General features: G+C 41.3%; 1 protein-coding gene across 3 annotated transcripts in view; it reads left to right on the top strand.

Annotated features, from left to right (window-relative positions):
* The first annotated feature begins 1,474 nt into the window (after window positions 1-1,474).
* Window positions 1,475-17,112, top strand: part of LOC108424315 (potassium voltage-gated channel subfamily H member 7) — a 63,513-nt gene continuing 47,875 nt past the window's right edge. For all 3 annotated transcript variants that reach the window (XM_037539549.1, XM_037539551.1, XM_037539550.1), the window contains exons 1-2: window positions 1,475-1,990; window positions 3,482-3,712. In XM_037539549.1, coding sequence (XP_037395446.1) covers window positions 1,915-1,990; window positions 3,482-3,712 — 307 coding nt within the window. In that variant the 5' untranslated portion in view covers window positions 1,475-1,914. The remainder of the gene's footprint in view (window positions 1,991-3,481; window positions 3,713-17,112) is intronic.

The following is a 17,112-nucleotide window of genomic DNA, read 5'->3' on the forward strand; positions in this document are numbered from 1 at the left end:
CAAAGGCTGACATGGATATTGTGAAAATATCAAGGCAAATCTCCAACATTACTTCAGTGTCATCAAAGGTAAGACTGCTGTTAGTGAAACGTATTGCAGTGTTGGGTGTGTTTATGTGAATCCAGTGTTCTGGTTGATTGCTGTTGTTTTGTATCACCATGGGTTGAAAGCATTGGAATAGGAGGGTGATGACTGCACAGCTGTCAGGAATAGGCTATAGCCTGATGTATTGACAAGGCAGGGCATTAGCACGTTTGGAAATTGCAACTACCATGCTGGCCTACACACTTTTTCACAGGCCTACCCAAAAAGGTATTTCTGCTTACGCCACTGTGAGTGTGGTAAAAAGCAAATATCTTTTATATATTTAGCTATAGCTCATCAATGCAAACAATAATGATAAAGGGTTGCTGTAGCTGGAATAAACACTACGAAGTCACAACGCCACCTACAGGCCTCCCTGCACTGCTTTGAGTCAGAGTTAATCCTGACCTCAGATCAGTGCAAGTATCTCTGTCTGTCATTAGCGATACATCAGTGCTTACTGCAGATGTAATTAAGCTGTTGAGAGTTAGGCAGTGCTTGCAGCATGCACTTTGTGAAAATGTGGATGCAGCACAGTTTTGAGGAAATGAGCGTGTAACAGCATTGAAAATAAGACCCATTCTGCCTTCCTTCACCCAGACCTCTCTGTAGTCGCTTGCCCTTTGATCTTATAAATACTTTGTTCATGCCATTATTGTATTCATTTGCTGTGAAGGAAAATGTGAGAAAAGGTGATTTTCCATCCAAAATCATTACAGGGTGGAAAACATTCTTTATATAGTGAAGACTGCTGCTGTTTACATCTTCATGCCCTGAGTCCACTTTTTCTTTTTCATTTTTTTCTGAATGGAGCAGATGGATGTTGAGACCCTTTGAAATACTGGGACAGATGTTACAGTCAGACAGGCTTTTCCATTCTGCACATATTTGCATGTTTTTAAGAGCAAGTAGCAGCAGCAGCAGCAGTAGCAGCTAGGAGAGATTAGCTGCGTGCTGTCAGCAGTACATGTATGGATTAATGCCTACAGGAATGCCCTGGGGGTGAAAAAACCCATTCACTAAATATGCATGGTGTTTACTCGACCCACACAGGCATTAAATGTTCAGAAAAAAATGTAAGTCTGTCCTTCATGCGAGCCCGTAAACGCTGCGTGCTGGAACATCAGTACCATGGACAGGGGCACAAAGCGCTTTACTGTACGCCAGCAGGGCTCTTCTCTTATTACAGGCCGTCAGGCGTTTCCCTCCTGTTCTTTTAGCGCTCTGTTGGGTTTGTTAAACGTTTTAGAACCTCCACCGTCTCGTAGGCACTACCTGGCCCGCTCAGTGTCTAACAGTGGAAAACAAAGCCACGTGTCGTGTCATGAGAGCGTGGCCTCACCTCCCCCACCTCCTCCTCCCCTTCCCCTAATCTACGTATCACCGACGACATGTGCGCCGTGAACCCCAGCTTGACACCTTAACCGCGGCTGCAGAGCTGAACGCGCCGTGCTAAAAAAGCCCCCCCAGAGGCAGCGGCGCGTGCTCTCCCCTCCGCCATATGAACCTCAGTCTTCCGCTCGCGCTCAGCACGACAGGAGCTCCTCTGTCTCAATCAAAAGCGATGGTCCTCGGACTGCACCCGGCGCGCTTCGTCCTCCGCGGTTGTTTCTCGTTGCGCGCAAGGAGTCCGGGATGCAGCTGTCTGCCACCGCGCTTAAATAACGCCAGCAAAGGTCTCTGAAAAGGTGGAGAGATTCAGCGCGAGACGAGCATGATAGCTGGCCGAAGGAAGAGCATCCGGCAGCCGCGTTAACTTACTGGGGAGCGTGGGGTCGAGGAGTAGCAGAAGCGCCCGCGGACCCGGACAAAAGTGAAGATTTTCTAACCATGCCGGTGCGAAGAGGTCATGTGGCGCCACAGAACACTTTTCTGGGAATAATAATACGAAAATTCGAGGGACAGAGTGAGTATGAGAACGAGAGGAAGGAGCGCAGTGAATTCTGCACTGTTTGGGGACGAGTTAGAGATGTTTCAGTCGCGCTGGTTTCGCTTTTATGAAAGAGAAAAGTGATAGAATAGCTGAACGATAGCGACGTGTCCGTATGAACAAATGCTCAACGCCACTGTGGTGAACAGGACGCGCGTTACACGGCTTGTTTCAGTTTAACGTGTGGAGCTCGACTTGGAAAACAAACGCAGACAATGAGCAGCAGCGTGAGACTAAGAGCAGCGACGGAGAGACAGGCTGACACTTTAAACGCGGTGTTTTTGAACGTCTAACTGGTGTGAGAGTTGTGGAAAAGCAAAGCAGACAGATTTGAGAGCGAGTGAGCGCTGTGTTTCATGTTGTGGGGAGAGGTTTCGCTCAGTTTTCCTGCATATTAAGCACAAAGAACGATGAGCATAGTTAGCATCCCGTTCACTGTATCAGAGTGAGGACCGCTCAGTCGCTCAGAACAAGAACAACAACACCGCACGAAATTTTCTAAATTGTGTGAATTAACGTGAGCAAGTTTGCAATTGGATAAAATGTGTTGAAGTGAACTGAAAAAGCAGGTGCTTGATGCTGCATCTATTTATGTGACACTGACTGACACATTTAAATCATGTGAAACCAAAGCATAATTTTCCAGTGTGTATAACTAGTTTTCTTGGCTGCACAATCTGTCAGTATGTAAAAGTGACGTCATGAACAGGAGATGAACAGGAGTGTGCTCTGCAGTTTCTGTACAATGTGTTCACCTATTCACAGCAATAGAGCGGTAGTTGTATATACAGCCAATATTGGATAGTGGAATATACAGCTTTTTTTTTCTTATCTGACATACCCAGTGTTTACCATACTTGAAATGACTAAAGCAGACTATGTGTAACAGGAGTGGGACAGCATTGGTGTATAAAGTGTATATTAATACAGTTATTCTAATATTAGATTTGATGAAGTCTTTTCTAAAAAAAATGAGTAGTGGCATAAAGACAGTGTGTGTTTGACAGTTTTGTCATTTCTGGTAAAGTCTTCAAACTTGGTCAGAATTATGCATTCTGTTTAACATTGTGACATGAAATGGCAAAATAATGTTGTTTTCCATTTCTAATATAACTTGAGAAAGTTAGTCTCTCTCTCTCTCTCTCTCTCTCTCTCTCTCTCTCTCTCTCTCTCTTTCTCTCTCTGATAAAAAAAGTAGAATCTGAATTTTTTGGCTGAATGTTTAACTTGGTAGTGCAACTGAAAGAACCTTTACAGTCAAAAAACATCACTAAGTGATAAAATAACACCTTCCTGTAATTACTGTTGACTTCAAACATCCAATTTTGTGCAAAACCATATGGAAACTGCTTAAGTCTCTTGAGAAGAACAAGTGTGACAAGGTTAGGGTAAGCTGGAGATAAATCAAAAAGAAATTCAATGTATCTGGGATAAAAAGTGACCTTCCCTGTCTTTTGTCCTCTGCAGATAAGAAATTCATCATAGCCAATGCCCGTGTGCAGAACTGTGCTATTATCTACTGTAACGACGGCTTCTGTGAGATGACGGGTTTCTCCCGGCCGGACATCATGCAGAGACCCTGCACATGTGACTTCCTGCATGGCACGCAGACCACACGGCATGCCATCGCCCAGGTAGCCCAGGCCCTGCTGGGTTCCGAGGAGCGCAAAGTGGAGATCACCTACCACCGCAAAGACGGTCAGTCTACCACATGCTGCCTAGCTTTCTGGCTCTGGGACTCAATATTTTTTTCCTAGAAATGTCAATCAGTGCTGTTGGTTCTGAATGAAAGAGAGAGAGAGAGAAATGTCTCAATAGTGTGACCTCTTTCAGAGGAATTGTGGTATCATTACAGAGCACTTTGAATGAAATGAAAGAGTGAGACAGAGAGAGAGAGCCTGTGAACATAACCTTTTCATATGGGTAGCATATTAACTCTTATGTCTCTGGTGAACATTTTCTCTTTCTCTCTTTCTCCTCTGGTCTGGTCCCATAACGTCTCATTTTGTCGGGAGCCTGTTTTCTGCTGATTTGTTCAGTGAAGCGGGTACAGCTGAAGCTCTAATGTGAGCGTCCGTGCTCATGCCAAAAGCTCCTCAGACGAATTCAGCCCCAGTCTGTGTTGTCCTGCCAAACACAGTGGATTAAAGAAAACACATCCCCATATCTGCTTTCTGTGCTCCTCCATCAGCACCCTGCGTTCCCCCCACCATTCCCCACATAAGTGTCTGGAGAGCTAACAGAGAGGCAGCATTATTGATGAGCTATTGCTTCTGTTACCAGCTCCTGAAATATTGATTAACCATTGCATATTGTGTTCCAAATGGTCTGTAGGTTCTGGGTGTTGATATTAGCAGCACCAGAGTAGCAATTATAACATGCTTATCGAACATAAATGGTCATTCAAGCCAGTGCATTATTGCATACGCTGGTTAATTGTGCTCTTTAATTAGTGCAGTACCATTTACAAATATGTGTTTATTCTGGCCTTTCAGATATTCGTTGACAGTTGTAAGAAGGGCTCATCTCTTTAATACTTCATGTGTTGTCTGCTCCCTGGGCACGCTACTGTACGCAGGCCTTCTGTGTTTTTTTATAAATTATGAGGTACTGTGCTGAAGGAACATTTCAGAACGAGAGAGGACCTCTAACAATGATCTCTAGCTGAGGAATAACACAGACATTGCATAACAGTGGAGGTGTAATCACTGGCTTTGGCAGGTAGAGCAGCTCTCAGCTGAACACTGCAATTTAACAGCACCTGGCGTAGGGGGAGGAAAGAGAATTACACTGCAATTCAGCAGCTATCTCCGCTAGTTATGGATTTTAATAAGCAGCAGCCTTGCCTCCACATATGTACATACAAAAAGAGAAAGAGAAGGATTTTGCTTCATTTTTGTGCCATTAACATTGCTATTACAGATATTAAGGATCTTACTAAGCCGAAAAGACAACACAACATTCGATGCAGCTAACAAGACATCAGCGGCATATTCGAGAGTAATCTGGATCAATTGAGAATGCATTACTACTGGACAGCTTGCAGCAGCTATTCATAATAAAGAAATGAATTATGAATAAGGACATTCAGTAAATCGATTTTGGGCTGAGGCGCCTCAATGAAGACAGACAGGCCTGTTTGAGGCAAATTTGCACAATATGTTTTGTGGCAGGAGTTCACCAGATCGACAGATGGAAGCATCAGAGTCTTTGTGCTTTACTCGTGCTGCACGTGTCGGGTTTGGGAGCTGTCTGTGGCTGCTAAGTGTTCTAAGAGCAGCTTAGCACTAAAATGCAGGGCAGATTCTCTTGTGTGAAGCATTAGGCTGTTTTCCAGCCTTCACAGTCAATACGCATACAGCTTGCACTAGGTTCTGATCATTGTGTGGTTGAGTTAAGTGAGTCTTGGTCAGTAGATGTAGATGAATTGGTTTGGAGTGAGGGGTTCCAGAGGAGAAGTTCTTACTCCCTCTGTCTCTCTGTATGAGGTGCAATTCACCTGCAGCAGAACACTGTTTTAATGAGGATACAAATAGCTTACTGCAAATCGATTTGCAATCCCCGTGTCACTGTGAGACTTAATCAATGGGTGACTGCAGAGTCCTTGTGTGTAGCTGTAAAACCCTTTGTGCACTCCAGCAATAAGCCAGATGCACATTTGCAGCCTTCCTGGGCCTGTCCCGCCATGCTGTTCATGCTGGTGAGCTGTCATGACCCTGTGATGAGAGAAGGGAGGGGGTACATTTGTTTAGCTGTCCCAGGGCAGGAATGGGGAAGGAAGATGTTTGTGTATAATTGGCTCCAGTGACAGACAGGCACTGTACAGCATATGGAGATGTCAGCTCCTGAGCTGCTTTAATTGACTCATTACACCTGCAGGCCCTGACACCTCTCCTCGCAAGTTCAGAATGGATTTTAGCACTCACGCGAGGATGATGGATTTAAAAAAAAAACAATTTTCCTGTCTTTTTTTCTGTTTTACATAATTCCTGCACAGAACCTTTTGCAGTTCCATTTAGAGTGGACCCTCAAACACTGCTCTACAAATGCCTTACAAACCTTTCAGATGACAGAGGATCCATTGAGACACACTCAGATTTCCATTTATTCTGTCTTTTCTCCAGCTCTATTGATATTTTTGTCTTAGCTGAATGTCGTTCTGCAGCACCCAGCACGCCTGTCCCGGGCGTGATGAGAGAGAGGAGACAGACGCTGCTGCAGCTCGCGCTGAAGTCATGCTGAATTAAAGCCATCCTATGAAGCTGCATGCAGATGTGACGTGCTGTCATTCACCAACCCTGAGAAGCCCTGGCACACAAATGTTTCCCACTGTTGTTCTCCCAGAAGAAGACTGTAAATCATGCGTGCAAACAACCAGAATGCTTTTCTATTGTCTGCCACTGCACATGAAATATGGACTGTGGTCATAGTCAGTAACCAGTATTTACTAAGGAAGTATAGGTCATTGCCCTCAGAACAGCAGGATAGCTGCAGATCAGTCACAAGAGCATTAATGAGGTCAGGTACTGATGTACATTGTAAAAAATGGCTCGTCAGTTAAGAAAAATTGCAATTGCTTCATGTGATAACAAGTAAATTAACAATTTTTATTCAACCTAATTAAATACTTTGAGTGAACGATTCTTTGAAACAAATTTTGAATAAAATTAGTTCGATTTCTTGTTACCACATGAAGCAAGAGATACAGTCCAGACTGTATGCTTGACATGGCTTATATATGGCTTCTTCACAGAGTCACATTGTATTGACGGTTCTTTTTAGTATACATTATTATACAAAAAGAAAGCTGGTCTCTGCAATGGGTGCACCTTAAAGTAGCTCCACTCACTAAGTAGATGATGTGCCTGGAAACATTTGGACATAGAATGTATCTATTACGTGATTCCAAATAATATTTCTATTGCAGCTTGTCTATAATGTCTAATTTAACACTCCTGTTTGTAGAGGTTGTGTGTGTACTGTGTGTGGTAAATAGTTTTAACAGTACAGCTAGGATATGTACACTACCAGAGAGGGAGAAATCCTAAACTCTTAAAAATAAAGGTGCCAAAAAAGGATTCTACAATAGTTCCGCTTTTGTTTCCCTTTTGGAGTGGCTTTAACTTCTGTTTTTTTAAAGAACTATCCACTGAAAGGTTTTGTCAGAAACTAAAAGCATTTTTTTTTCCACAGCATTGCTACAAAGAACGTTTTGGTATCTTTATTGTAAGAATATATCCCTAGTCACTTTTGCTGTCTCATTTGACAACGAAAATGGAGAGATATCTTTGTGTGCTTGCTTCACTTTCTGTGTTGAAAGTTATTTATTGATTTATTTATTTACTTTCCACAATATGTTGATGGGCATGTTGCCACTACGCAGGTGTTTCAGCAAAGCTGTGTCGCTTCACATCCTCCACTGTGCTTCAAACTGTGGCTTCTTATCTGATGTGGCTTTTATTATCTTCTTATGCTATCACAAGCCTATGAACCATATGACCTCTTGTGTTTACCCACTCGCATCTGCCACTTAGCAATTGTTTGATACGATTTTCCTGCATCATCACTAATTCATGTTTTCTTGGCATGGTTCATGGTTAATGAGTTAAATGTGTACATTTGGTAGGAGTAGCTATCTTGCAGGTGGTGTAATAATATGTTCTAGCATAATGTGTCTCCCAAAAGGGGAAACTGACACTCAATCATCTGTGTGTGTGTGTGTGTGTGTGTGTGTGTGTGTGTGTGTGTGTTTGTTTGTGTAGGAGCTAAAGGGATAATGGGCTGGTAACAGGCATGCTGAGGGGGGGATGATGCTGATAGATATAAAGGCATGTGGTGAGTGAGAGTGCAGAATTTCACTACTCTTGGTCCCTAGGGCTCCAGGCCCATGGTGCCACGCTCCACTCCCCACCATGGGTGAATGCTGCTGGGACAGCCGATGGGAGTTCGTGGTGCAGTGGAGGTCTACAGGTTCAGAAGAGTAGGTGTGCTTCGTGAGAGTCGGACGGTTGCTTTTGAAAGGACAGCATGAATTATTAGTGCAGTTCAGCCTCTTTGGTTACTTCTGTGGCTGTTGTAAAACAATGATCTGTTTGGCTCGATCAGCATCTAGGCAGGTTGAGATGTGAAGTCAGACAGAGAGCAATGAGGTTACTGTGCAAATTAAAACCATATTGGCTTTCCTTCGAGATCAGGTGATGTGTCTGCAGGGAATCTCCTGCTTATTGTGGAATAAAACTATAGCTCTGTTACAAATGCAGACATCACAGTTCATCATTGTCATTACAAAGCCACTTTAGCACAGTTGTATCTGGTTTTGATTAGCAAGGTCTTAGGCTAATAGTTTTTCAGCCCAGATGTACTGTTAGAAAAAGTTCTTGCAAGAGTAAAAACAAAACTAAAAGTTCTTAAAAGCCACTTCCAGATTTTGATTTTAGTAATATCAGTGTCAGTGTGTCAAATTAATTAACACAAATTAATTCCATTGTTACTGATAGATGTTTAGTTAGTAGCTTGTACGTGGATGATGTTTAGTTAGTAGCTTGTACGTGGATGATGTTTAGTTAGTAGCCTGTACGTAGATGATGTTTGGTAGATGGCATTGTTTGATTAGTAATTTGCAGATGGAGATGTTTGGTCAGTAACTTGTACGTCGCTGATGTTGGTTAGTAATTTGCAGAGGGAGATGTTTGGTTTATAGCTTGTACATTCATGAGAGATGTTAGACTAGTATTTGGAAATTTGACTAGTTCTACAGTGGAGAGCTGTAACAAAACTCTCCTGCTGTCTTTTACTCTGCTGTCATGGTTATTAGCATGCAAAGGTGTGGTGTGTAATCTTCATTACAGATTTATTTCACTGATGCCACACAAGCTACTGTTAATCAAATTTAAATCCTAGCACCCCATATCCACTACAGAGTTTTTTAAAGGTCTGTAAAACTCTTGAAATGGGTTCAAATGTAAATGTATAGAGATATTTAGCATCACATTAATGTTGTGCAACTCTAGAGTGCGTAGAGCACTATTACCAATAGTCTGTGGTTAAATATTGATCTTGTGCATTTTACACTTACTGATTTTTGTTGATGCTGTATGTGAGCATTAAAGAAAATAAAGAATTCCAGTAAAAATCAGTGTGTTTACAGATGTCTCAGATAAGGAAAATAGTGGAATCAGCAATTTTTCATCACATGTCTGCAAGTACTTTTTTATAACATATGTATGACAGAATATGAATGTAATTTCAGCAAAGCAGGATATTTTTGCCTGTTTTCTCCAGTTGTGATTCATCTCACGCATTTCTCTTGATCAGCAGCCATAATGAAGCCTTCAGACAACTCTGCATGAGTGGCAGATGGGGAAAGTGATAGCTCATCAAGGGCATATGCCTGTCCAAAACATCACTATACTGCTGCATATGAAACAGTGCTGGTCAGCTCAGGGAGGACCTCTTGAAAGCCATCCAGAGGCATCCTGGCCATCTGTTCCACCAGTTCTGCCAGGGCTAACTCCCATCCCTCTCTCCTCCTTTCGCTCTAACTGATTTCAGTGGACTGAAACCAGCAGTGAATGGGCCTCTAATCTGGCTCACACGCTGTAGTAAATCTCAGCTAGGAGCTTGAAATGGTGACAACTGAGATGAAGACTATAAAATCTGGTGAATGTAGAAGACAAAAAACAGCTTTCCTCTTCTCAATACACATTGTATCATCACTCACAGTAGGATATACCACTAATCAAGGTTTGGCACAACGAACTTGCCCTGGTGTCTGCATATTAAACAGTGGGCATAGTGGAGCACTGCCACTAGTCACTCAGTAGTCCATGCAATGACTTCAAGCGACACTGATTAAAAATGAAAGTAGGCCGCAGCGTCTGGCTTGCAGCAACCCCGGTAAGACTAGAGAGAGCCACATGGCCATCAGACCGCAAACAAAGGGTTAGTTCCTCTCCTTCCTCCTCTGCATCACTAAGCTCTGATTGGTCCATTTCCAGAATGGTTGTGCATTAGCTAGAGCAAAACAGCCCTGCAACGCTAACCCTGTCAAAATGGATCAGAGATACACGAGGGGCACAGAGACGACTCTCATGTCTCCTAGGATCCCACTGAGGATTTGTCCACCCGCTTACATCCATATGATTGTCAAACGTGATGAAGAAACGCTTAATTAGAGAGCAGATTTATTTGGTGGTTTTACCTTCAAAATTAGATCATGCCATACATAGTGTAGCAGGAGGATTACCTAACCACATAGCACTCATGCTTGTGGTCTATGTTTGTCTACTGGAAGTTGAATGTGTTTGGCAGTTAATTAATGAGACTTGATGTCTCCCTGTTCTATTTGGTCCTATTTCATGACTGTTGTGATCTGTGAGCTGATTGGGACATTCTAAAATGAACTAGTCAGGGCTTTGTGGAACTGCAGATTGTCCTTGATGTCCTGCATGCTGCCATGGCTTTGTGAATCATACAGCATTTGCATTGTGTTATGATGCTGGTGTATTATCTCTTCAAAGGAACTGATTTAAAATGACCATCTGGTGGAGATTAAGTTGGTGCGCTCTTCAGTCACTCATAAAACCCATTCATTCAGAAGTGTGCTGCCCACGACAAAGCCAAGCTACAGAGACATCTCTGTTATGTCTTTTTTGCTGATTCAACATCAAAATGCCCTCCTTTAAATTGAATTACATGTAAGAGAGCAGCCGTGAAACATATAGCTGCAGCCTTTAGCCTGAGTCATTATGCTCTGATGGCTTGTCTGGTGACTGATATGGCTTTGTGTGGTGGAGAGTCAAATGGAGACCCATCCATCAGCTTCGTAATGACTTAACACAGCCTTTCCTGAAGGCACAGCTACAATGGGGCTATTTTTAGCCCTAATGCCTTAAAACGCCTGTAACTCTCACAGCAAACGAAACACAATCTTTTCTCCCTCGGGATGCAGAAAATCAATCACAAACATTTGAAGCAAATGGGGGAGGTTCTTTCAGGATATTGGCTGAAATTCCAGGCATTCCATAAAGATCTGAAGAGTACTGAAGTATCTTTGAACCTCCTTTTAACAAACGCCATGTGATTATGTTGCATTCTCAGGAAATTGCTTTGGCACCTTATAATGATCTGATTTGTACTTCAGTAAGGATATGCTTAAGATAGCACAGGTTATGAGAACACAACACATTTTAGTGCTTTGTCCAGAGTCCATTTTAACACCCCTGACAGTAATGAAACAGATTTGATTGCTATTGAAGACTACATGCTTGCACATGCCCTGCTCTGCTATCTTAGATCAAATTTAAAATCAAATTGTATTATAAAACTTAACAGGTCGGTTCTGTCTTCCCATGCGCAGTGGTGTTGCAGTATTACACCGTCACAGTAAATGATGCCCTGTAAATTTTGCTGACATACAACTGTACCAATGTCAGGTCGTACCTACTGTTACCTCCATGAAGAGCCTTGCTTCAGTAAACTCACAGTAAAGATCAGCAATATCATAATCATTATCATCAGTGTCATCACATTTTTTACTTAAGCTCAGGTTTTCAGTGAGGGGAATCCTTCATGGGAATTTTCCAGGTAGCCAATTGCCACAAAACAATTTAATTGTTTTATTGCCATAAAAATAATTACAGTTTACATTTTTACAATTGCAGTTTCCTAAACTGATTTATGATATGCCACAGTGATAGTGTAGCAATTGAGTATTTTCAGCCTGCTCTTTAACTTGTTTTTGCCATGTGTTTTTAGATTTTTTTGGCACACTAAAGCACATATTCCTCATGATGTTGCATATCCAGCTGAATTTGACACGGCTCCATAGTTGACAAAGAGCAGCTAATCATATTTACACCCTGTATAGTGCACTAAATATGAAATAAAGAACCATTATGTACAAAGATGGATGTTGGCTATAAGCCTTAGAGTGTTTCACTGCAGTTAGTCCTTCAGGATGCGTTCATAAGCTGGGAATACAGACTCTCTGCTCAATGAGAAGTATAGAAAGTTCTATAATGCAACTCCATCTAATGCAAGACATGTTATTATCTATTTTCTGCTGGAGGTTTATGAATTTTGGCTGCTACTTATGCATCTGCATCTGTTCCTTTTATAGCAGCCATAATTCTCTCTGTGAGATATGTTTTACTAACTATACTGCTCATGTAATATTTCAGTGAGGCTGAGAACTCATATGGCCCAAGCTGTAAACACTTCTTTGAGAAGTTCCTCAGTGATTGCCAGACTGATGGCTTCTTGGGCAGCTATGGTTTAATTATTGATGGTGGAAATAAGAATCAAATTAAATTTCCATCATCATGAAAGGACAACAGGTCTCAGATCAGTGGCCAAGTACAGTATATGCAGCACAAGCTGAGATGACAAGCCAGGAGCCATAATGTAATTTGTCTGAGAAGCCTCACCTTTCACCATGGGACTAATTCACACTTAAGGCCTCTAACACGAACACTTTTCCAAAAATAGTATAAATTTAGACTGGACATGAAATATGCTTTTGTTTTGCACTGGTACATTAATCCCTCATGAGAATTCATGTTTGATTTAGCTCATGTCACTAATTATAAAGCCCTAGATGAGCTGAATCAGATATTTTTGGTGTGGGAAAACACTCCAGTATGTGATGCTATAGCCCCTGAGTACAGGCAGTGAGGAATGCTGCAGTAAGGTATTTCAGAATGGAGGAGAAAGACAGCTTATGCTCCACCTGAAGTATTTTAAGATGAGAATGAAAAGACAGCCTAGGCTCTCAGTTGCATACTGACCCCAGAGCAGCTTTTAAAAGAGAGAGGAGGTCTTTTGACAGGTGAATGCTTGCTCTGAAGGGAAAGGCTTTTCCTCCAGAGTGATGTACACAATGCTAAATGGCCCAAGAGGATAGGTGTAGTTGAGTGAAAAAATGAAAGTCGATAAGATTTGCATTCCCTTGCGGCCTGGACCGTTTGACATTCCATCAGGCCCAGGCAGAGAGGAGGGCAGCTGAAAAACGTAATGCACTTTGTATGTATGTATTTGAGTGTGTGTGTGTGTACCTGTGAGCATGAGAAAGAGAGAGCGAGAGAGAGAGAGAGAGCGAGAGAGAGAGAGAGAGAGAGAGAGCGAGAGAGAGAGAGAGAGAGAGAGACAGAAAGAGTTTGTTTTCATTTATTTTCAGGACAAAAATGTTCTGACTTTGTAGAAAAAAACAGGAAAAACAGAAAAAAGGTGAACCTTCAATGCAATGTTTGTTTGTTTAACAAAAACTGAAAAAAACTTTTATTTTCTGGTTACCGAGGTTAATATTAGTGTCTAGGGCGGGGCTGCCCAAAGTATGGTCTGCAGGCCTATGACAGAAGTTTAATTTGGCCAACCAGAAAGTTATCCCCTTAACACAGTGAGCAAGCAAACATTTTTATTCTATATTAATTGTGTTCTTATATTACTTTTAAAACTGTATTTCAAGTGTTTTTACTAACAAAATATAATGTTATAAAATAGTTTTAAAAAACTTTTTAAAACTTGAAAAGCAGTATTGATACCTGCTTTATTCATTTGTATTCTGTTTTGTCTTTTTGGCCACCAGATCGTTACAAAGATTGCTCTTTGACCTCCCAAGGCAAAAAATGTTGGCACCCTCATCTAAGCTTAGGCTAAGCTATATATGTTCTTATTACATATTTAGTAGCATAGTTAGTTACATAGTACTGTGCAAAATCCACCCTTCGTTTATTTAATTTCCAATCAAGACAGCCATTAAGTACAAGTCAATCATTTTTTGGAGATATTTCTGAGGATATTAAATATATAGATAATCAACTTGCATATAGAAAAGAAAAGTCACTGAAAAATATTTTGTTTCCAAACCTATAGTTAAGAAAATGTATTAAAAGATACAGAGAAGATGGGGCCCCTGACAGCCATGACCTATTAGACCACCAAAACTGTGACCATCAGATAAACAAAACTTGAAGCGTTGACAGAAAATCAAGCTCCACTATTGCTTCAGATCTGAAAAAACATCCATATTTGTTTCTGTCCATCCTTCCACTTTGAGAAGACAATTAAATGCAACTGGTCTTCAAGCATGTGTAGCTGTCAAGAAGCCTTATTGAGAAAAGGGAGTGGATTTAAAAGAAGAAAGCTTGCTAATCAAAAAAAGAAGCTACTGATGTTCTTAGAACAATGCAGTCACCACCCCACAGTCCACAACATCATGGAATGTGTCTGATTGTGAGAAACATTGTGAGAATATGCAACCAACATGTAATACTAAACATTAGAGGTGTAGAAAAATATACATGCAGCTTTCTTTGAAAACCTGAAGCAAGTCTCCCACAAAGCATGGTAGATGTAATAAATGGAAAAAATGTACACATGTAATACATTAGGACATAAACCTGTGTCCAGACATTGTATATAAATAAACCTGTTTGTGTGTTTTCTTTTGAATGTTTGTGTGTGTGTGTGTGTGTGTGTGTGTGTGTGTGTGTGTGTGTGTGTGTGTGTGTGTGTGTGTGTGAGTGTGTTCTATGTGATCGTAAACAAGATATGACTAGTGTATAATGAACACTGTGGACCAGGATTTACCCTCTCGACTGACGCATTCTGTGAAACGTGACTCAGGTTAAAGTCAGTGTAGTATAGGGTGGTTAGTTGTAGTTGACGTACGTGCCAGCTCGCCGTATCATATGCTATCCCTGACACTTGAAACGCTTTCGGGTCTTGAGCCTTTAGCTTGATTGTTAACATGTAGGATTTTCAGTAGGAAGACTCTAATGGGAAACTCTAGTCTGACGCACCTATTAACCCTGCTGAGATTGTGTGGTAAGGTTCAACTGCAGTAGAGTGGGCTAAAAGGGGAAGAAGGCATTAAGAAATTAAGAAGGTTAGCCTATCTGAAATTTAAACTATGAAAGGACAATTTGGAGTTGAATTACTGTAGTTTCATTTGTCCAATAAAACAGGCAGTACAATAAAAAACATGGAATTAATCTTTAGTGTTCAAGGTTCATTTTCTTAGCAATAACAAACTGTTTGAAAGTGTTTGTTCTTGTCCATCCATCCATCCATCCATCCATTTTCTAAGCCGCTTCTCCATCAGGGTCGTGGGGGGGTGCTGGAGCCTATCCCAGCAGTCTTCGGGCGGAAGGCAGGATACACCCTGGACAGGTCGCCAGTCCATTGCAGGGCTGTTTGTTCTTGTGATCCGTCTAATTCATTCAGGCAGTGTGCCAAATTAATTTTATACACCTATGACATAAGCTTTACAGAGGGAACAATCTACTGTGTTGACAATAAGACAGTAAATTGAGTGCGTGTGAGAGTTTGATCATGGCATGAAATTCATGCAGGAGAGTCGGATGACCTGCCAAGTTAAGGAATGAAAATTTACATTCTGTTCTCTGTACATATATGATAAAAACTGGGCTGCACAATATAGACATATGAATGTTATGACCATACTGGGACATATTAGAATATGCATAGTTAAACATTCAGCTAAAATGGGTCCACTATATGTATAAATGTCAAACAGAACTGCCTCAGACTGACTTTGTGACAACTACAAACCACTGAAAATGAACTAAGTCTCATGTGCTCATTTTAATTTAAATGTTCAGGAAGATAAACAGATGGAGGCAGAGCAAGGAAGACATCTGCTGTAGTTCCAACACAGCATTGTTTGAAGTTTTCACTTAGCGTGAATTATTAATACTTTAGTTTAGTTTAGACTTTTGAATTCATTTGCAGTGCACTAAAAAAGTGCCTTAAAGAGAGAAAGCATTAATTGATTCAAGCAAAAAAAAAATATATATAAAGTAGACACAAAGACTTAAGAACTTAAGGGTAGGCCAGCAGTTTTAGAACAGGGGTTCTTACCTTTTTCACAGTGTGGCCTTTTTTTGGGGTAAAAAATTTGCAACCCCCTTCAACCCCTTCTCTCCTCCCTCCACATAGGCCAGTCCACACACACTACCATATGTATTAATACAATTACTGAAGATTACAGAAAAATACTTAAATTGTAAGTCTACTCAATTACTGCAATCCACAGATCTAGCCTGGTGCTGAAAAAGAGTTTTAAGTTTAGCGGTCAATCAGTACCCTCCCTCTGTAGCGAACTCAATAAAGCAGCAGTTCAGAATCAATGTTAGCCTGTAGGTAGAGCCATTCAGCAGCGCTTGCACTTTTTAAAATGATGTTCTCTGAGTTTGATAAGTTATATGTCTTGTAGCACCACTCTTGCTAACCCCATCGGATCACATCATGAAGCCCAAGAGGGTCTCGACACCCGGGTTACAAACCCCTGATTGCTCCTGAGTGGCGCAATCATGTAAGCATTGGCCCTGTCATCAAGGGATCGTGAGGTCGATCCCTGATGATGTTACAGCTTACCTTGGCCAGGAGTTCAAGAGAGCACAATTGTCCCAGCTCTCTCTAGGTCAGTAGGATCGCCCTCCCTTGTCCCAGCGCAGGTGTCTGTTAGCTCATGTAACAGAACTGGTGGTTAGAGTTCTTCTCCAAATGCGTTCAGCTATCCAATGATGTTGCAACAGTGGTAGTTTGGACAGAAGCTATGGCTGACTTTGCCCTCCTATCACTGGTGGTATCATGTGACTAGGGGAGTCCTAACTAATGGGTGGAATTGGATACAACTAAACTAGGGGGAAAATTTGGAGGAAAGTGATCTAGAGAAACATGACTGTTACTTAACGGCAAACTAACTGAAACACTAAACGTTACTTTTCAGCAATAAGTATGTGAGAACTCAAAAGAATAACTTTTTCCTTTAGTCAGCAGCATTAGTGTCACTGGAAGTTATTTCTTATCCATATATATCCATTGCATATTTCCTGCATTATTAAATCATTAGATATGTAAATAAATTCATTCAGGGTGGTTCGATGTGAGATCGTTCACTGTAGAGAAACTTACATGCTCAGATTTCTTTACAGCAGTGGTGACAGGAATCAGGGTTCTCAACACAAATTTAGCCATTTTATTTGCTATCCAAAATGACCAATGAACCAACAAGTGTTTTCTGAGTGTTTATGTAATGTTGATAAATTCCCACTATTTTAGAAATGATTTCCCCT

Source organism: Pygocentrus nattereri, chromosome 6 (assembly GCF_015220715.1).
Source record: "Pygocentrus nattereri isolate fPygNat1 chromosome 6, fPygNat1.pri, whole genome shotgun sequence".
Taxonomy (NCBI): domain Eukaryota; kingdom Metazoa; phylum Chordata; class Actinopteri; order Characiformes; family Serrasalmidae; genus Pygocentrus; species Pygocentrus nattereri.